General features: G+C 42.5%; 1 protein-coding gene across 1 annotated transcript in view; it reads right to left on the bottom strand.

Moving 5' to 3' along the window:
- Nucleotides 1–24082, bottom strand: part of PTPN14 (protein tyrosine phosphatase non-receptor type 14) — a 1716286-nt gene that overhangs the window by 28133 nt on the left and 1664071 nt on the right. Inside the window, exon 18 of the mRNA XM_044061300.1 lies at nt 3560–3688. Coding sequence (XP_043917235.1) covers nt 3560–3688 — 129 coding nt within the window. The remainder of the gene's footprint in view (nt 1–3559; nt 3689–24082) is intronic.

The raw sequence follows: 24082 nt of genomic DNA on the forward strand, positions 1-24082 counted from the left end.
GAAAGCAGATGGATTACAATGCGCCTGAATTTTGTATTTGATGGAGGAGTCATGGAGTGACTGTGTCACATGACTCATAGGGTGGCAGTCTCAGATCCAAGGCACCTGTGGGCATAAAAAACAGTAATGTGCACCTTTCTTAACATGTGACAGCTCAGAAAGGAAACTGTAGATCATCCAGTCTAACAGTCATCATCCTGATTTCTTTTTTATACAGACAAGTTCTGTGTCACTGCTAGACAGAGGCACAGTAAACTAACCTTAAATGGGCTATATTCTGTGACCTACTATACAGAGGCACAGTCAATTAATCTAAGAAGGGTGGTGAAAGCCAAACGCACTCTGGCTAGGCTTGTAAATGCCCTAGGGCAGATAGCCTAATATCAACCTATGAACCTATGAACCTATGAAAAAATAAGTAACAGATCAGTAGAGAAGCTGAAATTCACTGGAAATGCAAATACCACATTTCTATTATTTCTCCAACACAGAAAGCTCATACCTTCATGTTAAAGGTTTACAAATATACCTTAAAGCTAGTGGAAAAGGTCAATGAAGAAGCTGTTTCCTAAATGGGTCCTCAATCTTTCAGGTTAGCAGTTTGATAACATAAAAAAATCACTTTGATAATGTAAATAATAGCACTTTGGTAATATAGATAACAGGTACAGTCTGTGAAAATTCTATTTTACTTTTGTAAAACTAACAGTCACAACAGTGGTATATGCTGTGTACCACCATTTTGTGTTTTGCCTCAGTTTTCAGCCATTTGCCGTAACACATTTCTGATTTTAATGGAAATAACAGAACTAAGGGTATGTGTACTTCTGAGATGCGTCGGATTCATTACTGTGTATCACCAGTTTTCCAAACATAAAATGAAGATACCACGAGTAGTTCCTTGTACATTTTTCATTAAAAGTGATAAACTGGAATAGGTGTCACCATTGCTCTGGGAGGATTTTTGTTATATTCACTCTACTTTAGCTCATGCTGGCAGTAAGGTGGTAGGGTATGTCATCAGTGCCACTGGAATAAGTCAGATAAGGTAAAACAGTCAATCACTGTCTCTCTTAACTATTGTAAACAACTACAGCAACAATGATACATATTTTAAGTTCTGACAGCTGCAATGCTGCTTACTGCATGTCAAAATGCTGAAAAAACTGAAGAAATTTGTCTGAAAAATAAAATTATAACAAAACACAAAATTCTAACTTGCAATAGAGATTCTTAAGATTTACTAATAAATAAAGCCCTAAATCCAGTCAAAATTCTAGAAAAGAAAGGTCACATGATGAAATGTGCTTTTGTCCTGTGGTTTTAGGCATACACACATGGTCACTGCAGCTACTCGAAATTTAAATGTTACTTAGTTTTAGACCAGGTACCTGTTACAACAGCACAGTCAGTTTATCAGTTTATATCATTTTTACCAACTATTTCTTTGAAGATCTGTTCAACACAATCTACATTGCACCTCATCCTCTTTCTTTGTGAAAGCAGTACTAAGACACTGTCCCAATTCTCAAACTCAGTCAGAAGATTGCTCCAGTATTCTCTGAAACCCATTAAGAATTTAAACTGTTACTTTTATTGCAGTAGGTGTTGCAAATGAAACAGAAGTAGTACAGGATTTCTGCCACTACCAAATATGCAAAATAGCTAATGAAACCCATCCATCCATTCTTATTTATTTTCCAATAATCCACTTTATTCTTTAAAAGATCATGGGGATACCAGAGCCTATCCCTGCGGCTAGTAGCTGCAGGGCACTGAGACCTATTTTGGGCATGGCATTGGTCTGTTGTAGAGTGCACACTCTCACTTACTCATGTACACACCTACAGGCAATTTAAAGAATGCCAGTTCATCTGCTACATGTGTTTGGGAGGTTTAAGGAAACCACAGCAACCAGAAAAAAAAAATACATACACAAGGGAGGACAAGCAGACTTCACAATGAAGACACCTCGACCAAGAATCAAAGTGAACAACCTCTTGTTGTTATAATGAAAATGTTAAAGAAAACCCTAACTACAAATTACTGAAGAAAGACATCCCTTTTACTTGGATACATTGAAGTACACCCTGGAATACAGCATAAGCCCCAAAACCCAAGTAATATAATGGAAGGATTTACTTTAAGAGCGCAGTACTAAGAGCTGGTTTTCTAAATATAACAGCTCTGTTAGTTTAGAGAGATACAGCCCCAACTATGATCCATGTGAGCCAAGATCAGTTAACAGCATGGGCACCTACTGGAGCTGACATGGCAAAGGAGGGTATTGCAAGAATTAATTAGCCTGATCACTTTCCTCAGTGGGATGGGGAGGGAGTTACTGTCTGGACACACTCTTGGAGAAGACCAGAGATTAATTAGGGGTGCTGTATCAAAGGGCAGGATCGACAGCATACACTGCATGCAGATGTGAGGACATACTTCATAAAGATCCATGTATGCTAATCATTAAACAGCATGCATCGACGGAGGGTAGGGCCTAAAGTACAAACAATGTAATCCTTAGCATGCAGATGATGACCTACACTTCCAGCTTGTTCAACCCTCTCCCCTGGGAAAAGAATGACTTAATTAGCTCTCATACTGAGGAATGGGTCTAGCAGCACCTGAGAAGGAGGGCTTGATGGTCAGTGTTTGTGACCATTGTAAAAAAAAGTTACTAAATGGTTGAATTAAAATTTTAATTTGACATACTGATAGAAAGAAGTGCAAGAACTCTACTCCTGTTTTAAGAGAACTGTTGATTTTCAACACTAAAACATTTGTTTCCAAGCTAAGTAATTATTACTGTGGTCTTTCTTGAAGTGTGGTATACTACATTAATAATGCCATATGTTCTAAGCCTCTCAGACGTACAATTATGTAAGTAAACTGCCACAATGATTCTCTCCTTCTGGCGTTCAGTGAATTGTAACTACTGGACTACTCTCCTCTACTGTAACCCTGGCCATTGTTACGCATGATACAATGAAGCTATACAATAACTGTCCACTAGATGGCAGTACACACAATAAAAAACCCCAAAACATCTGTAAAGGTTAAGGAATGATTACTGCTACAGTTTTGGACTGTTCATTAATGTACACCAATGGGATGTCTGTATACCATTAGTCTAAAGAATTCTGAATAAAAATGAAGCAAGGTAGCTTAAATGTAAGTTTTTTACGTTTTCACTCCTTTCAAAGGCAAGGTGCTCTGCAATTTTTGCAGACATGCTTTCAACATGTTGTTAAAGAATCGCATTCTGTAGCCTCAGATTGGTATGTTTTTAACTATCCCATTATGACAGACAATATGCTTTCATCATAATTTACCATAATATTAAGCAAAATCATTGCAAAAGGACAAGCACAACCAGCTGAAAACAAAAATGGAAAGAGCAGAGTAACCCATTTTTAAATTAGTTTTCTTAACTCAAAGCTAAAAAAACAAAGACAAAGTTTCACAGCACAATGCAGAGCAAAGGGCAATGCTAGTATATCCAAAAGGGCACAGATGTTTTGTACTGGGCATGCACAATTCTGAAACTTTTACTTACTTCCTCTGCTGTAACCATAGCGATTACATTCACTCCCTGCTCCCATACCATCTGCCAGAAATCATGGCACGTGTGTGGTAAAGGTCCCTGGGTCGCAATGTAATGCCACTGTTCTCCAGCAACAATAACCTAAGGAGAAGAAACCACCAGTCACTATCTAGCACATAAGAACAATCTTTCTGACAGTCAAGTAAATGTGTGAAAATGCAGCATGACATTACATCAAAATGATTTAATTAATATTACTTTCAATTACAAACTTTAAGATGTATTACAATATCTGAAATGCCTCCTTTTCTAGTAGCTACAGACATTTGCAGCTTTTTTACTCAGCAGTACACCTCCTAGGTTAGCCCCTTCCATCTTAATCATGTAAGCCATGAAAAAGACAAAAGTACAGTTCTGAAAGAACACTGCGGCAGGTTCTTGTAAGCAGCACGTTGAGCTGCGAACAGTACACTGAAAAGTTTCTAGCCAGCCTCTCATACAGAAATGGCATTTGACTTGGTCGATTCTCATGCTGGCCATTGCTTTAAAAAAGGGCTTCCCTGTCACTGGAACTGTGCCACATATGGGATAAAGCCTTCACTGCAACCTGGGGGATCTGGGTTTGAATCACAAGTTGGGTGTCTGAGGTACTACAGAGGGAACGATGGGAGTGCCCACCCTGGGGGGAGGATAGTCATAAGATGCACCTCGCAGTTGACTGGCAGGGATACACATATAGGGCAGTGCATTGGCTAGGTCATCACTGAGGCAGGACACCACACCAGTACACCTACTGTATGTCTGCCATGAGAAACTGAGGGTTTAACAAAAAAAATCCTTCTCACAGCAAATACGATGCTGCACTGAGGTGCCACAGTCTCTTTACCAGCCTTTCTGAATATGAGTCAGTGAAAGTCCAGGGGAGTCTTGTTTGGTTCAGTAGAACTGGTGAATAAGAAGTTCTCAGGGGCAGCTGATTGTTACTTCTGAAGGGGCAAAAAATATTAAAAAAAAAAGCAGTTTCAGTGCACTTTATTTAGTTCTCTGTCACAGATATACAGAAAACATCAGAAGCATAAATAACAGACTTCATGAAATCAAAAAAGAGATGAGGAGGAGAAGAAGGTTAAGTGAAATGCTGAAGGAAAATAAACAGTCTGTTGCGGGAGCATCTGTGTTCATTTGCAATAAGCTGTAACATAAACTGTACTATGACTACAGCAGTTCATTAAAAAAAACAACAGCTGATGTAAGTAGAAATGCATCACAAGCAGTCTGATCAGCTAGCTGGGGTAAATACATCAAGGAGGGTGAAAGTCTTAAAATTACAACAAAGGAATGACATCTTTACAAAACATTAGTGGATACAGAGCTTCCTGCAACTTTATGAGCAATCAGTTACTGTTGAGCTGGTTGAATTTGCAATGTACCATCCTAAGGTGCAGAGTGTCCACCAGACAAAGATGGCCAAGCATCAAAGCTAGTGAAGAAGCATACTCTGTGCCTTAACATCACCAAACTGACTAAAGAGAAACATCGGCCAGGCATACTGTGTGCCTTAACATCACCAAACTGACTAAAGACAAACATCAGCCAGGCATACTGTGTGCCTTAACATCACCAAACTGACTAAAGACAAACATCAGCCAGGCATACTGTGTGCCTTAACATCACCCAATTGACTAAAGACAAACATTAGCCAGGTAGGGCAGACTTAACAGGCTTTTGCATTTCAGCAGGCAGACTAAAGGGAATATGCTAATAGGCCACAGCTAGACAATAAAGAAAACTTCAGAAGCTGACAAAATCCCAGTGAAACTGGAAATTAATTAAATGCCCATCATTCAGAAAAATCTAGGAGAATATAAATGCCCCATAAAAATACACAGCACTCTGAAAATGTCCAAAAGAACAGAACACTACTTTTTTTAGAGATGGATATTAAAATTACAGAAGCTAATCTTGGGAAGTCACCATATGAAAACATTACAACACAAAGTACACAGTATGACAACGCAGATTCAGAAAGTACAATTGTATACACTTACCATAAATGTAGATGTTCGAGTGTATTCACTATTGCTTTCATCACACTTGGGTTATCTGCCTGCAGGCAGCCCTTAGTCGGCCTGAATACCAGAGAATTAGTATTTCTGCATCAGATGCTATCACTCCAGGACTGACATCAGGTCGTCAGGGATATAAAAACAGGCAGCCGATGCCATTACATCAGTTTCTCTTGCCCCAAATGTCAGGAGCCCCCCAAATAGACAGCTACGTTATGGTGGGGAAAAGACCACCAGTAAAAAGTAAATACCAATACAAATTCCCCTGAAATGGGTGAGTAATAGCCATAGAGAGGAGAGAGAGAGATAGAGAGAAACCAGGGGGCTGGAGGGAGGGAAACCAGGACTGCAACAGTGAATACACTCGAACATCTACATTTATGGTAAGTGTACACAACTGTACTATGTTCTTCATGTTTCACTGTTGCAGTCATCACACTTGGGTGGATTCCCAAAGCTGAAGAATGGGTGGAGGCAGTCAAGAAGAGTTAGGGCTGGCTAGAATGCCCTGCAGGACTGCTGTTGCAAAACCTGCCCTGGATTTGGAGAAGACAGGCAGGTGGTAATGCTTGGTCAATGTATGAACAGAACTCCATGTTGCAGCTTCCAGGATGCCCCTGGTAGGGACTCTCTGAGAAAGGCTGTAGAGGTAGACATTGCCCTAGTGGAATGTGTTCTGACCCCCTGTGGGGTTGGTTTCCCATGATGCTTGTAGCAGAAATGGATGCAGTGTGCTATCCATTTGGAAATTGTTTGCTTTGAAATGGCCTTGCCCTCTACCCCTGTTACAAAGTTGATTAGCAACTTGTCAGATTTTCTGCAGGGCTTAGTCCTAACAAGGTAGAATCTGAGCTGTCTGTGCACATCCAAGGAGTGCAGGATCCTTTCTCCTTTACTTTGGGGATTAGGGAAGAAAGTAGGCAAATGGATGGAATGGTTGAGAGCCACACTAGACACCACTTTAGGCATAAAGGAAGGGTTAGTCCTGAGGGAAACTCTGTCAGCATGGAAAATAATGAAGGGTTCCACAGCCATGAGTGCTTGTAGCTCTGACAATCTTCTAGCTGAAGTGATGGCCAGAAGCAGGGCTGTTTTCCAAGAGAGGAATTTTAACTTTGCTGACGCTGCAGGTTCAAAGGGGAAAACGTGAGTTTTTCCAGTACAAAGTTAAGGTCCCAAGCAGGGGTGGGTGCTCTCCTTGGTGGCCTTAAGTTGTTTGCCCCTCTCAGGAACTGTTTGATAAGAGGGTGTGAGAAGAGATGTGGCTCAGTGTTGAAATGAGTCAAAATGGCTGAGGCATGTATCTTAATGGAGGAGAAGGACAGGCCTTTGTGGAGTAGATCTGCTAAGTAATCCAGGATTAGAGGCAGAGAGGGCATTGTTGTGTCCTCTCCTTTAGATTGAATCCAGGAGCAGAACCTTTTCCACTGATTAGCATAGGATTTTCTTGTACTGGGTCTTCTGCCTTCGAGAATGACATCCAGCACCTGCTTGCTTAGGATTGCAGGGGGAGAATTCAAGGAACAAGCCAGGCTGCAAGGTTTAGGGTTTGCAGCTGTAGATGCAAAATCTGTCCCTCCTGCTGAGACAGCAGGGAAGGTGTCTGATGTAGGTGCCAGGGTGGCACTGCTGTCAGACTGCATAGGCGTGGGTACCAGTGCTGGCATGGCCAGTCTGGGGCAAACAGAATTATCATTGGTTTGTCCTTTCTTATCTTGAGTAATACTCTTAAGAGAAGGGGCAGAGGGGGAAAGGCATAGATTGAGAGACTGACCCACTAAAAAGATAGGGTATCCACTTTCCAGGCCCTGCTGTGAGGATTCCTGGTGCAGAATTTGCTGAGCTGGAGGTTGAGGGGGAAGGTAAAGAGATCCACCTCTAGGGTCCCCCACTTCTGAATCAGAAGGTTGAAGATGCTGGGCTCCAATTGCCATTCATGTGGGTTTAGTAGATTTCTGCTTAGGTTGTCTGCCAGTGAGTTTTGTTTGCCTGGCAGGAATTGAGCTTGCAGATGGACTTGCATGTCCAAGGCCGTGTTCCACAGGGCCATGGTTAACCTGCAGGTCCCCCCTGCTTGTTGATGTACCACATAACTGTGGTGTTGTCTGTTTTTATTAGCAGTTATCCTGGAAGCAGTAGGGATTTGAAAGCTGTCAGGGCATTCTGCATAGCTAGCATCTCTTTTTGGTTGATGTGCAGATGAATTTGACTTGAGCTCCAGTGGCCCTGAATGCATTTGCCGTCCATGTGTGCTCCCCAGGCATAGTCTGATGTGTCTGTGGTTAGGGTCTGGGCGGCGTAGGGTTGAGTAAAGGGCAGTCCCTTGTTTTGGCTGCATGCTTCTGCCCGCCAAAGGAACTCTGCCCTTAGGGTATGATAGGAATGTCTGTTTCCAAGTCCTGAGAATGTTGGCACTAAAGACTTTTTAAGTACCATTGAAGTTTCCTCATATGGAGTCTTGCATATGGAATTAACAGTATACATGAGGCCATGAACCCTAGGGCCTGCAGTATTTTTCTTGCAGATAGCGGGGCTCTGGTGGCCATTTGTTTGAAGTAGGCTGTCAGATAGACTTGCTTTTCTGAAGTGAGGAATGCCATCTGGGATGTTGTGTCCAAGCTTGCTCCCAGGAATATAATCTTTTGACTGGGTACCAGTTTTGATTTCTTTTCATTGATGGTGTACCCCAAGGAAGTGAGAAGGTTTTTCACAAATGTCAGGTGCTGTAACAGAAATTCCTGACTGTCTGCCTGAATCAGGCAGTCGTCCAAGTACGGGTAAATTTGGAAATTTCTCTGCCTGTAGTATGCAATGGCTGGAGCCAGGCATTTTGTGAATACTCTGGTTGCAGTAGATAAGCCAAAGCGAAGTGCAGAGAAGTGATAATGCATAGATTCTGCCCTGAAATGTAGATACTTCCTGCATGACTCCCTTATGGTGATGTGCAGATAGACCTCTTTTAAGTCTAGGGTGACTAACCAGGCATCCTCGGCTAGCATAGGAAGAAGCTGTTGCAGGGTAAGCATTTTGAATTTTGGTACCACCAGGAAGGTGCTGAGAATGGAAAGATCCAGGATTGGGCGTCAAGAGCCTTCTTTCCCAGCTAACAGGAAGAGTCTGGAGTACAATCCTTGACCACCCCCCCCCCCCCGTTCCACTGGAACCAGCTGAGTAGCTCTGATATTTAGCAGGGAAAGTACTTGGCTTTGAGCCTCTGCCCACTGGTTTGGAGGAAGGTCTGGAAACCCACTTTGGGTTGGCAGTGAGTGGAAATAAAATTTGTACCCCTGGGATACAATGTTGAGGACCCATCGGTCCTGTGTGATGGACATCCAGTTTCTTGCATGAAGGGCAAGTTTTCCTGTTAGGGCCACAGGCAATTGGGCAGGACAGGAGTGGAGTAAAAAAGTCATTGTGAGTTTTTTCCGTAAGGAGGTGGCTTACCAGTCCCTTCTTAAGGGGTGGTGGCACTCCATTGCTTAGATCTCTAAATATCCTGAGACTGTAGTCTGGGTGGTCTGTTACCCCTGGGTCTGGTTTGAGAAGGCCTGGAGGGGTCTGGAAAGGACCAGTGTTTGGAAGGGCAATGCCTGCTGAACCTAGGGGGTTGCACTTGTAAGAATTCTTTAACAGTCTGCATAGACTTAGCTTTTTCTTCCATCTTTTTGAGAACCTCTTCTGCTTTGGTGCCAAACAAACTGTCCTTGTTTAGAGGAACATCTAGTAACTTAGATTTGACATGGTCTGGCAAGGTCTGCTCCTTGAGCCAAGCATATCTTCTCAGTACACAGCCAGTGACTGCTGCCCGGCAAGACGCTTCTAGGGTGTCAAAGCCACACTGCAAAGTATGCCTGCTGACCTGGCTTGCAGAGTGCATAAGCTCATGAAAATCTTTATTTTCTGCACATTCTGTAAAGGTTGCCACTTTTTGTTTAATAAGTTCCATAATATGCTGCTGGTACTTCAGCATATGAAACTGGCAATTCAATGCCCTAATAGCCAGAGTTGCAGAGGTATATACCTTTTTACCCCATCTGTCCAATGCTCTGGAATCCCTGCCTGAAGGGGTGGGATTCTTGGCTGTAGTTGCCTTGATACCTTTAGGCCCCTGGGAAATGATCTCTGGGTCAGCAGTAGGATTCTTGAAAAGAAATTTGTGTGTGTCAGGTACTCTGTAGTACCTGTCTGGTTTCCTAGGGGCAGGAGGAAAAGTGTCAGGAGTAAGACTGGATTCCATAAAAACATCATCAACAACATCCAGGACAGGGGGTGTAGCTAAAGGCCTGTGCTGAGGCAACTCTAGGAATTCTCTGAGTCTCTTTTTGGACTGAGGATAGTCTTGGCATTCCCAGTGGAAATGCTTTCTTAAAAGTATGCAATGTTTCACCAAAAAGAAAAAATCCTCTGGAGGGGAGGCAGAGGGAATGGATTCCTCTGCATCTGAATCCTTATAAGCAGATAAGGGCATGTCTTCATAATCAGAAACCTCAGAGCCATTGGACTCCTGGTCTGTAGATGCTGTAGGGGACTGGTCTCTTTTTCTCTTAGCAGGGGAAGGCTGACTTCCCATAATCAGCGTAATAAGGTCTTTAGCCATTCTGAGCATTTGTTTTTGGGGCATGGGAGCAGATGCATGTGCTTTTCTGGGTGTAGTGCGTACTCTGGGCCTAAGAAACTCGGCAGTTTTAGATAAAAAAAAGTCGGTTTGAGTTGAACATTAGTTGAGCGAAGAACTGCCTCAGAAGCTGGTGCCTGCACAGCGGCTCTGGATCCATCCAAGGTAGACACATCCACAGGTTCCATAGTTGAAGAAGAGTCTCGCGGCATACCAGACTACAAATGGGTCTCAGTAGAGGCCTGCGAATCCAGTGAAGCGGGCATCAAGGGCTGTGAAAGTGCCTCACTGAGGACTGGCGACTAGCTTAATGGAAGCGTCGTCGGCAGCTTTGGACCTATGCGGTCTGTCTCTGTCTTTATACTTACATTTTTTCAGAATATCGGTAGTCGGATGGCTAACTGAAGCCATTTCGGAATACGGAGATGGAGAGCAAAAGAATTTAGCGACAAAGAGAGCCCGACGACGAATGGTTCAGGAGTTAAACAAAGCACAAAACCGACAGTGAGGTATGTCGTGGTCTGGGCCTAAACAGGTGACTCAGTAAGAATGAAAATCTCTGTGAGGTATTTGCTTTCCACAGACAAGACAATTGTTAACTTTTTCTAACATCAGTTAGAGCAAGAAAAAAGGATCCCCAACAGGGTACTTAGCTTTAGAAGACTTCAGGATTATTAAATTCGTAAATGAAAATTCAGGCAGCGGCAGACTGGCACTTGCGAACTGCTTCTGCTTTGGCCTCCTCGGCAATAAAGACTGATGTAATGGTGTTGGCTGCCTGTTTTTATACCCCTGACGACCTGACTTCAGTCCTGGAGTGACAGCATCCGACGAAGAAATACTAAGTCTTTGGTATTCGGGCCGACTGAGGGCTACCTGCAGGCAGATAACCCAAGTGTGATGACTGCAACAGTGAAACACGAAGAACATCTGGACAAGGGTGCTTGGTATTCCTGGAGACAAGGGATAACGGATGAAGTCCCAGCACTATTAGACCAAGTCTAAGTCTTCAAAATGATTTCCTAGACAGGAATGAATGGTCTTCTATATTAGGAGACTTATTTAAAGACCATTTCAAGGCCTCTAAGATAATGTCATAGGTAGATCTGAAGGACCATGCTTTGGTTGCAATTTGACTCAAAGTTTTAACACTGACATGAAACAGATAATCCTCCAAATGACACATAAACTTACTTGGCTGGAATTTGAAGCAAAGCATTAAAACTGGTAATAGAGGCGCAAAGAAAGTAGTACAAGTGGTGGCATCTTGGAAATCATTCAAGCATGGAGATACACTCAGGTCACAAACTTCTGTTGGCCTACAAAATAAACAGCAACTGGGAGACCACCAGCCCCATGTGGCTGAGTAAGAAATGCAAAGACCTATCCCTCCTAGGTGCACACTGCTGGCAACCATCAACAGCAGTACACTTAGAAGAGATGCACACATAGCAGAGGCATATTGTATACAGCAGATGCAACCAAGAGTGTTACAAGATGTTGGAGCTAAAAGCAAGAATGTCATAGAATGTTGGAGGTAAAAGCAAGAGCAATACAGGATGTTGGAGCTAGACAGCAGCCCACAGTACTTTACTGAAAAAATACTCTGTCTCAGGAAGCATGAGTGTGGTCAAACAGAATTATACTGGTCTGCCTAATGGCATGGAGGGATAACTTTCATCTGTGATACTGGCGACCTGAGTCACATTAGCCGTCGGGGTTTCTAACGGTCAGTCATGGAGGGGAAGACTGAGTTAGGTTTACAGATTTCAGTTCTTATGGGGGAGGGTAGTCTACATTGCCTGTGGAGAAAAAATACCACTGTAGACCAGGGGATCAACAACAGGCATGCAGCATATAATCAAGTCTCCAAATACATTGGTTCCTAAAAATATTAAGTGTCCAAACAGACTAGCTCCTAAAAACAGAGGTGGCTAACTTCTCAGCACCCATGCCAATGGAAAATAGCTGCATGACTGCTGAATCATACAACAATGCACTGTATGAGCACGTACACAAATGCATGGACCTTGCCATACCAAATAGAACTAAGACTCTCTACTCCAAAAAAAAGGAAGCCAATCTGGTGGTCTCCAGCCATCAATAAACTCTACAACAGAAGGAAGAAACTGTTGCAGAAAAAAAACGAAGTCACAAGACTAGAAAACCTCCCTTATCAGTCTCAACAAAAAGCTGAGATCCCTTATCAAATCCTCTAAAGCCAGCTATGAAGGCAGAATTGCGGCTGATACCATAAACAACCACAAAGTCTTTTACAGCTATATCAGAAACCAATACCCATATTTTCTCTGCGTTATTGCACAATGGCACCCCCTATACTGAGCCAACAGATATAGCCAGAAAACTGGCCGACAGATTCAGTGCCAAATGTACCGTCCCCAGGGCCCTATCACAATACCAGAAGAAAGCGGGTCTATATCAGAACATCGAAGTATTAAAACTTCGAATTTTCTGATATCGAACACTATTCAGTGAACGCTAATAAAAGCGAAGCTGCAGAACAGAGAATTCTTTCCTCGGGAAAGAATTCGGTTGGCCGTTTCTGGGGCTTCGCTATTCTTAGCGCTGTGGTGGAAAGTTACGGGTTGGGTTCAGGTAAGTGTGCGATTGTTTGTACATTAGGGTTAGGGTGCGGGTTAGGCGTGTGTGCGATAGTGACAGACTTTAGGGTTAGGGGCGGTTTAGGTCAGTTAGGGTTAGGGTGCGGATTTGGGGAGTGTGCGATAGTGACGGACCTTAGGGTTAGGGTTTTGGTTAAGGTAAGTGGGTAGATAGTAGTGTATGCTTAGTTTAGTGTAGCGTTAGATGTAGGAATTTAAGTGTATGTGTGTGGTTGCTGTTTGTTTGATGTGCTTGTGTTGTGTGTATGTGTTTCGGAGCAGCAATTTTTTTTCATGGGAAAAAATTTGCTGTTCTGAATGTTCGATATTTTCATGTTTAGATGTTTTGGGGCTGATGAAATAGCGTTCGCTATTTTCATCTTTTGATAACGTGATATAAACGCAAGAAAGCTTGGTACCCACCATTTCTGCAGCACAGGTAAAAGCTGCATTGTCCAAAGCCAAGAATACACCATCCAAGGGACCTGATAATATCCCTGGCTGCATTCTACATGAGCTACAAAATGAACTGACACCACATGAGCTACAAAACGAACTGGCACCACATCTGTGTGCCCTGTTCCATCACAGCCTTACCTCAGGCTATGTCCCTAACGAATGGCACACTACTACAGTCATCCTGCTCCATAAAAGGGGCAACTACAAACCCTGGAAACTATCACCCCATTAGCCTGATGAGTCTGGTATGCAAAGCTATGGAGCGCATCATAATGGACCTGCTTAACAAAGATATAGGCAATCTCCAAACTCTTGACCCCACACAGTTTGGCTTTGTCAAGGGGAGATCCTGCCTGCTGAACCTGGTTGACTTCTTCAAGGCAGTCACCAAGGGTGTGGATGAGGGTAAGGCAGTGCATACAGCCTACCTCGACCTGGCCAAGGCCTTTGATACCATTCCCCCCCACTCAGGTATCATTGACAAACGCAGCTAATTAGGCATCAATCCTTACATCACTAGGTGGGTTGCAAATTGGCTCACAGACAGGACCCACAGAGTGAAAGTTGCGGATTCCAAGTCAGACTGTTGACCAGTCATGCATGGAGTCCCACAGGGCTCTGTCCTGGGCTCTCTCCTGTTTGGCATCTACTTCTCAGACATCCAGCCCAACACAGAAGGACACTGACTGACAAGGTTCACTGATGACTGCAAGTTAGGAGTCATTATCAACTCCCTAAGTGATGCTGACATCCAACAGAAGGGCATCTCTGAGACCAATGACTGGTGTCAGAACCATGGCCTGAATCTTAAAGCTAAAAAATGCGTTGTCATCCCCTTTGGAAAAAACTCAGTTCCCATGAATTACCATGTTGATGGGAGTCCACTGAACACTGAAGAGGCCATAAGAGATCTGGGCACCCAGGTCAACGGCCACCTCACCTTCGACCACCACATTGCCACTGGGATCAGAACGTCCTTCTACGTGGCACATCTTATAACCAAAGGTTTTGCATCCAGGAAGAAAGAGGTCATCATCCCTCTCTACTCATCCCTCATTAGACCAATCATCGAATATAATGCCCCATTTGGCATATACCTGACCAAACACCTACAACAGCTGGAGAGGCCACAAAAGGATCCTAGGCCTTAACACATGTCCTACACAGACAGATTCAAAAAACTTCAGCTGTTCTCAGTCCCTTATCGTCTAATTAGAGGTGATCTCTGTTTGACTTACAAAGCCATGTCTGACCCAGCCCTACCTGAAATGCTACACCTAAAGAAATCCCAATCCCCCCACACCACACACTCCAGAGATCACAACCTCATTACGACAATTAACAGAACATGCTGGAGGGACAGGTTCATCTCCCAAAGACTGCCCATACTCTGGAAAAAGCTTCCCATTCATGTCAAGCAGAGCACCTCGTTGGCCCTCTTCAAGAGAAATCTTGACGAGTGAACGGGTAACAGAAATTTCACTCCAGGGACCACTCCAGTTGCCTTACTGGATAGGGGCACTGTGAACTAACATTGGGTGGCACAGTGCCTGGGCAATTTTTTTGGGCTAGGCTTGTAAAGGCTCCAGGGCCATTAGCCTAGTACACACCTATGAACCTATAACAGTACCATCCACACAAGCTTCAACAGCCAAGTCCTGCCCCCCACAGAAAATATGTGATACATTTGCTGGCATAAACATCACTGATACACTTAGGTTCATAGGTTAATAACTTTGTTCAGTTAATAATCCGCATCTGGCTACAAGAACTGAGGCTAGAGTCTCACCAAGGCAGAGAGTAAAACCACTCCAGATGTTACAGTTTATTTAGAGCTTACAATGTTTAAAAGCTGAAAGAATCATAACTTCTCAAGCACCTTTAAGGGCATTGAATTTTTATCCACAAAGTTCTCAGGAACCAGTGCAGAGTTTGGTTTAGGATTCTCTTTGTTGGCCTCCAATACCTCATCTCTCACTTAATTTTTCATACAGATCTAACCTTCTCCCTAGGTAGGCAACTCATGTTACCTTTAATCTTCCATTCCTGATAGCAGTTTTAAAATAGTTTTACAAAGACCACTCTAAGATATGGTCCAAGCTTAGCAAGATACACATTTGGTGTGAAAATCTTTACAGTGGTCACATCTGTTAACTGATGGCTTGACATCACAAATGTAAGACCGAAACCTGCAGGCTCCAAAACTCCAAGAAATAAAATGTAATTCAAATTTAAACACTGTTACACTATTAAAGAGTTTTTGCAGTGGTCTTTTCCCCACTGTACCCTCATACTCCTACAACTTAAATAACGCTAACTCCAAGATAACTGTAACACACATAAGGAGGGGTACTTCTGAGGTATAAAAACTTGGTTCTGGGGTATATTCGTCATCATTACCACATGTAGTTCTGCTGCTTCTGCAGACTGCAGTTATTGTCATCAAGACTTCCAAAAGGTTCCACAGAAGACTCAGTAAGAGAAAATAATAAATCAGAGTAAATTTTCAACATAATACTGTAAAAATGAACTTAGAAAGTAAACAAATACTTACAAAATGTCTTTTGAAAGAAGCACTAGAAAAATATCTGACTGGAAATGTTTAAAAAGAACTGAAATCTGAAAGCATCCATAGCAGTCTGAATATTGTTTGCATAGCACTGACATCACTAAGTCATAGAAAGACACTGTAATGTATATAATATAATATAAGAAGCCACTCTTAAGGTTAAGCTGCAAGCTGGATGTTGCATGGTCCTTCCACTACCATCTTTTGTTGCCATGACAGTAAATGGAACAGATGCAGAGATGGCTTATCCATCTTTATTGATGCAGCTGTTAATAGTGGTCTAGACAGTAAGGAAAGAAGCCTCTATGTAAAATGGCATTACTTACACTAATGTTGTTGACTTTACAGAGGTGTGACTTAACAGTTGCGCATAAACCTTGCAAAAAGATGCACATAGCTGAAGGAGTAAGCAGAGCTTACATAAATAAAGTAAATAGGGACTACTGAGCAGTGACTTAGAATTGATATTCATCATCCTCTGCCCAGCAGTGCCTCAGGAACAATTGATAGCAGATGCATGGTGTATGGAATCAGACAATGAAATGAATCTGCTGAGAGACAGTGTAAAGTCAAAATAGCAATGTGAAAGGAAGAAATTTTCTCTTCAAATTCAAATACTCTACACCTTTTCAGAATGAAATCAATTAAGTATAAAGTCTGTTGTTTACAGACAATAAATAAATAAATAGTACCTAGTAACCAGCTCCACAATAAAATGCTTGAAAGAATACACAAGGCATATCTTGGAATTGTGACATGCAAAGAGCATGAAAGCTTATGTTTTGGCCATGTACTTCTCACCAAATGATGAAGATGATGGTGAGAAACTGTCAAATGTGAAGTAAGTTTCAGAAATGTACTGTGACAGAAAAAAAAGAACAGTTGTTTAAAATCTTACTATAACCATAGATGTCCTTCTCCTCCATGTTGCAGTATTCATACTGTGGAATTTCCAGCTCTCAGGCAACCCGATGTCGGCTCCTTATACAAAAACTTAAGTCTGGCTGCCGTAGGTGTGTGGGACGTCACATGTAGGGCTATAAACCCAGACCTCAGAACCTGAACCCAAAAGAAGAGACTATACGGCCAAGGAGAAGCAAAAACAAATGTCCTTGCAGGGCTCTAATGAGTGGCCTACAGTGAAGGTATACCCTAGAGAAGATAGAGGCTATCAGGGGGGTGGAGGGTGGGAAGGAATACTGCAACATGGAACAGAAGGACATCTATGGTTATGGTAAGATTTTTACACAACTATTCTATGTCCTTCTATTCCCATGTTGCAGTATTCATACTGTGGAAGAGTACCACAGTTAGGAGGAATGTTGGGAGGTGGCAGAGGTGGAAGATTCTAGGAATCCTTGCAGGATTGCCCTGGCAAACCCTGCTCTGGCCCTAGAGACCTGGTCCAGCTTGTAGTGCTTGGTGAAATTATGGACTATGGACCAGGTGGCTGCCTCCAATATGGAAGATGCGTTTAGTCCTTTTATAAAGGCCTTAGAGGTAGCCATGCCTCTGGTAGAATGCGCTCGCACTCCTTGAGGCAATGGTTTGTGATGATGAGAGTAGCAAAAAAGGATGGATTTTCTGATCCAAGAGGAAATAGTTTGTTTGGAGACTCCCTTACCCAAGGTCTTGGGATGGAAGGAGATGAAGAGTTGGTCAGACTTTCTGAAAGATTTTGTTTTGTCCAAGTAGAATCTCAGTTGCCTATGTACATCTAGGGAATGGAGGATCCTCTCCACAGAGTTAGTAGGAGAAGGGTAGAAGGTGGGTAGGTGAATGGACTGGTCTAAGGAAAGCTCATTAACTACTTTGGGCATAAAGGAGGGGTTAGTGCATAGGGAAACCCTGTCATTATGGAAGGTGGTGTAAGGAGGGCAAGCCATCAGGGCCTGTAATTCAGACACTCTTCTAGCAGAGGTGATGGCCACTAAAAGGGTGGTTTTCCATGTGCACATTTGCAGAGATGCTGTGCTGGCTTGCTCAAAAGGGGGTAGGATAAGCTTTTCTAGTACAGAGTTGAGATCTCAGGGGGGAGGAGGAATGGGCTTTCTAGGTGGTCTGATGTGTAAGACCCCTCTCAGGAAAAGTCTTACATTCAGTCTAGAGAGAAGAGGCGGCTGTAAAGGCAAGCATGCAGAAATGTCTGAGAGATGGACTTTGACAGAAGAGTAAGCTAGTCCCTCCTTAATGAGTCCACTGGTATAGTTCAGGACCAGGGGAGGATCTGCTAGAAATGAGTTTTTATTTCTCAGAGAACACCATTTTGAGAATCTCTGCCACTTGGACAAGTAGTTTATTCTAGTTGTTGGTTTCCTGGCCTCCCTCAGGACAGAGAGCATGCCTTCTGAGTAGTGTTGTCTAAAAGGGATCAAAAGTTGATCACCCACAGAGTTAGTTGCAGTAGAGACAGTTGTGGGTGCAGGAGGGATCCCTGTTGCTGAGTTAGTAGGTCCACCTGTTGGGGTAACTTGTGGTGATTGCCCTTGGCTACTGAAAACAGAAGGGAGAACCAGTGTTGCCTTGGCCAATAGGGAGTCACCAGCAAGATTTTTGGGTGTTCCTTCTTGATATTCAGAAGGACTCTTTGAATTAGAGGGAAGGCATATAGGAACATTCCCTGCCATGAAAAACTGAAGGCATCCACTCTCCAGGCTAGAGGTGAGTGAGTCCGGCTGCAAAATGTGTTCAGTTGTCTGTTCTGGGGGAAGGCAAACAGATCCAGTTGTGGTGTGCCCTACTGCTGGAGTATGAGTAGGAAGGTATCCCTGTGCAACATCCATTCGTGTTGCAGATACATTGTTCTGCTGAGCTAGTCCGCTTGCTTATTTTCCAGAGAGGGGATGTGTGAAGCTTTCAGGAAGAGGTTATATTTTGCTGCTCTCTCCCAAACTAGCAGGGTAATCCGACATAACCTGTATGCCTTTGCCCCTCCTTGTTTGTTTAGGTACCACATGATAGTAGTGTTGTCTGTCACAATGTGGAGTATCCCCAGTGGCGGGATGGGAAGGAAAACTTTTAGAGCTAAGAAACAGCAGTCATCTCCCTGACATTGATGTGCTGTTTTTGCAGGGGAGGGAACCAGCACTGTTGTACCCTGTAACCCTGCAGGGTTGCTCCCCATCCAAGGTCTGATGCATCTGTGTGCATAGACTGGAAGTGGGAGGGAGTTGAAGAGGAATTCCCTGGTTGTTGGAAACCTGCTGAATCCACTACTTCAGCTCTAATTTTAGACAGGGCAGCAGGGGGATGAGTTTGTCTAGAGGTTGTTGGCTCTGGGACCAAACAGTCTTTAAGTACCGCTGGAATTTCCTCATATGCATCCTTGCTAGTGGGAGCATGGGGATGGTGGCAGCCATGAGGCCTATAATTTGGAGAAACTGTCTTGCAGTGAAATGTGATTCTATCAACAGACTTAGAAAATGGGAGGAGAGGGACTGTAACTTGTCTGGAGGTAAGAAGGATCTCATTAAATCTATCCTGATTCTGCACCCCAGGAAAACCTTGTCCTGTTGTGGGAGGAGAGAGAATTTCTGGAGGTTGAGAGTGACACCAATGTTATTTAGAAGGGACATGGTGAATTGGAGATTTGCCCGAAGGGTGGACTGTGATTCTGCCAAAATGAGAATGTCGTCCAAGTAAGGGTAGATGTGAATTCTCTTGGTTCTGCCGTGGGTGATGGCAGGGACCAAGCACTTTGTAAAAACTCTGGGTGCCGTAGACAAGCCAAAAGACAATGCAGTAAACTGAAAATGAGTAGAGGGTCCAGAGAAGAACAGGAACCTCCTGTGGGAAAGAACAATTGACAGACAGGACAACAGGCCAGTGTGACATTGATGACTCTGACCTTGGACATGAACTGAAAAACCTTTATCGAATGCTTGATACTGAATCATCACCAATGACTGTGTTAAATGTCCTTATTTGCAACCAGTTACAGGACATATACAAATACTCATGTTTTTACTGTGCATTTATTTGACTGCACCTGTTACAGTGCCTACTGCAGAATGCAGCTTTTCTAAACTGAAGCTTATAAAGACGTACCTACACTCATTACTGACTCAGAAGAGACTTTCAGGCTTAGCTGTGCTCTCAGCTGAGCATGAAGTGGGACAAGGTTTATTGTGCAGCAGCTTCATTGAAGACTTAGGAAGAAAATTAGTAAGATACCAGTAAAACAAGTATGTTCACCGCACACAAAGGCAAAGAGGAAGCTGTAGGTCACCAACTTAAACTTAACTTTAACTTTTAACTTTTTTGCACCACAAAATAATAAAACATAAGTGCTTTTCTTAGATAAAATACATAAATTCATCAGATAAGGTCCAAAATTCAAATGAACGCATATATAGGCATACCTTGTCACATGACAAAACCACCAATTAATAAATTAAAGCAACAATGTATAAAAAGTAATTTGTAACACATAATTCCTTAAATTTCATAAAAAATACTGAAAGAAAAGTAATGAGTTAATTAAATAACCCAGTAAGGATTATATCCACTAATTAATTCCCCTAAGGAAATAAATATTTACTTACAAAAACATAAAAATGTATGTACAAGTATGTAAAAGAACACATAAAACTCTAAGTATGTGGACATCTTTCCTTTCCAGCAGTCTTGTAGAATGCTGTATGGCAGTAAATGTCAGGTTGCACCTTAGCCTCACTTGTATACTATTACGCTGTGCATTCACTCTGGTTTTCCTTACTCCAACAGGGAAGACCAAGTAGGACAAAGAGGAAGAAAAAAGCAGCAAGATTTGTTGTGGAAAGACAGAAGTGACAGGATTCATCTTAAGGCAAGGACAGTTAGGGGCGACAGGATTTGTCATGATGCAAGGACAGTTAGGAGTGGCAGGATTCGTCATGAAGCAATGACAGCTAGAAGCAATCAAAAGTGCCAGCACTCTGAAAAGCTGAGGAGCTAACTACACATTGAAGGTAAATGACACTCTGGTGTCTCTCATCTGTGTGCTTTTTGACTTCACCCATTTCCCTTTGGGTTTGAGTTTGTCTGCTTTCTGTGTAATCCCCACTGTTATCTATGCACATTTTGACTTCACCTGTTTCTCTTTAGGTTTGAGTCTGTCTGAAGTCTCTGTAATCCCCATGGGTTTCTCCTGTATCTCTTGTGCTGTAATCTTTCCTTTCCTACTTCAATCCCATGGCTGCCTCATGTGCCTTGCAGTCTGACTGTTCTGATGTCTGTACCAGTCTTCTGTGTTGTGTGGTGGGGTCAGTTTGTCTAATGCGTCTTCTGTATTTCAGTCTTGCTGTAGTGCTGCTTTCATCTTGTTTGGGCCTCTGTTCAGTCCTGCTGTAGTTTTGTCTTAGTCTTATGTGGGTGCCTCTGTCCTGTGTGTGGGAGTTTGCGTGGGTGTCTCTGTCCTGTGTGTAGAAGTCTGTGTGGGTATTAAATCAGTGAACGTTGATTTACAGACCCCATATAAGCGAAAGCTTACAGTCCCAAACACTCGGAACAGCGATTTTTTTTCCCGGGAAAAAAAATTGCTGTTCCACAAAAAAGTAAAAATAAAAACTTCTAAACATTACATAAAGTGGGGGGCTTTGCCCTCCACACCCCACGATGAGGGGGGCTGTGCCCCCACCCCCTTACTTAACTATACCAACTCCGAGATCGCACTACAGTGATGAAAATGGCAAAGTAACGGAGGCGGCCAAGCGATTTCTTTCCCAGTTAAAGAAATCGCTTATATTCCGTTTCGCTATTTTGCTGTTTCGTGCTTTCAAGTTCGATCAAGATGCATTCGAAGGATTGCGTCTTCAATTATATAACAGGGACCCATCTGTGTGAGTGTCTCTGACTACTCTTGTCATATTGCTGTCTTTGCCTTGTGTGAGTGCCACTATACTGTTTGTGAGTATCGCTGCCCTATGTCTTTTTAATTTTTCCAAATTTTTGGGGTTTCTAATACCATGATGGGAATGGACCCCATTCCTAAGTCAAAGTATGATTAAAGTTCATAGAATTAGTATTGTTTCAATCTTTGATGTCAGCCAGAAGTGCTATTTGTACCACTCGCAATGTGCCCAGTAATGACTCCTTCTGCAATTCGTACAGAGTTACATGTATCAGTAACATACCTGAATATGGCTGTAGATATTTTTTTATAAGACACATTGCTCCTAGTACTACTGGAACTATCTGGGTATCTTTCTTCCACATTGCTCTCATTTCTGCCTGCAAATCCTGATAGTTTATGATTTTGTGTCTCTCTGTATGCAAGAGGCTGTAGTCACTGGGTGTACAAATTTCTACGATCAATGCTACTTTTATCTTTTTTTCATGGACCACTATATCTGTTTTTTTGCATCTGTCTTTTGAACTCTTGGTATTAGGTGATCCCATGTGATTTAGACATCATCATTTTCTATGATGCTCTGTGGTTAATTTTTCCAGTGTTTTTCAGCTACTTCAGTATTATAATGTTTGCACAATACCCTGTGCAACAGTCTTGCCACATTAAAATGCCTTTCAGTACACAGTCATTTTGCCATTAGTATGTCACAACCAGCAACAAGGTTTGCAACTGTTTCCAATTCTGTTTTATAAAACCTACATTTGTCTGTTTCTCTCACATCTTCAATGGACTTTGTACACCAACGTGTACACAGTTCACTATCTTGGGCCGCCAATATTAACCTTTCATCCTTTGGCTTGAATTCACCTCTCCTTAACCATTCCTACATTCAATCCTGATCAACATGAAGTTGTTCCATGAGTTTTCTATACTTGCAACTATTATTTAAGCATTTTCCACATTTCTCTGTCTTTTCTAATTTCTCCAAATCTTTTGGATTTCTAATACCATGACAGGAACGGACCCCATTCCTAAGTCAAGGTACAATTAAAGTTCATGAAATTAGTATTGTTTCAATCTTTGATGTCAGCCAAAACTGCTCTTCGCAGCACCCGCAATGTGCCCAGTAATGACTCCTTCGGCAATTCATATGGGGTTACATGGATTGGTAACGCATCTAAATATGATTGTAGATTCTTTTTTGTAAGACCCATTGCTCCTATGAGTCTAAATTAAAATGTCGACAGCTCACAATGCCGACTCTGAAATGTTTGACACCAAAATGTCGAACTACAAAAATAGCGAATGGCCATATAACCAATTTCTTTCTAACGGAAAGAAATTGGTTGGCCAAACAATGGCATACATAAACAACTATATTTAAGTGGGGGGCTTCACCCTCACAACCCTCAATGTGGAGGGCTGTGCCGCCCACACCCCCCAACTAAATAATCTAACTCCGAGACTGCACTACACTCAGGGAAAGGGCAGGTGTCAGAGAATGGCCAACCAATTTCTTTCCATTGGAAAGAAATTGGTTATATGGCCGTTCACTATTTTTGTAGTTAGACATTTTGTTGTCGAACATTTCAGAGTCGACATTGTGAGCTGTCGACAATTTAATATAAACCCGCTCCAATTACTATTGGAACTGTCTGGATATCTTTCTTCCACATTGCTCCCATTTCTGCATTCTACAGGTCCTGATATTTTATGACGTTGTGTCTCTGTACGCAAGACTCTGTAGTTACTGGGTGTGGTGATTTCAATGATCAGTGCTACTTTTGTCTTCTTTTCTTGGACCACTATATCCAGTTTTCTAGCATCTATCTTTTGAACTGTTGGTAATGTGTGATCCCATGTGATACAAACTTCATCATTTTCTGTGATGCTTTGTGGTTCATGTTTCCAGTGTTTTTCAGCCACTTCGATACCATAATGTTTGCACAATCTCCAGTGCAGCAGTCTCGCCACATTATTATGCCTTTCAGTATACAGTCCTTCGGCCATTAGTGTGTCTCAACCAGCAACAAAGTGTGTGACTGTTTCCAATTTGGTTATACAAAACCTACATTTGTCTGTTTCTCCCACATGTTCAATGGACTTCGTAAACCAGCGTGTACGTATAGCCCACTATCTTGGGCTGCCAATATTAATCTTTCATTTCTTGGTTTGAATTCGCCTCTCCTTAAACATTCCTGTGTTCATTCCTGATCAACATGAGGTTCTTCCAGAAGTTTTCTATACTTGCAACTATATTTATGTTTTTTCCACATTTCTTGCCTTTTCATCTGGTCCTTCACCTTTTATTCTTTCTTTTTTGGCACATTCAGTTGCTGCCTGTTTTTTATCTACTTCTGGTTTGAGTTCCATTC

This window comes from Protopterus annectens, chromosome 1.part0, assembly GCF_019279795.1.
Source record: "Protopterus annectens isolate FY-2018-M chromosome 1.part0, PAN1.0, whole genome shotgun sequence".
Lineage (NCBI taxonomy): Eukaryota > Metazoa > Chordata > Ceratodontiformes > Protopteridae > Protopterus > Protopterus annectens.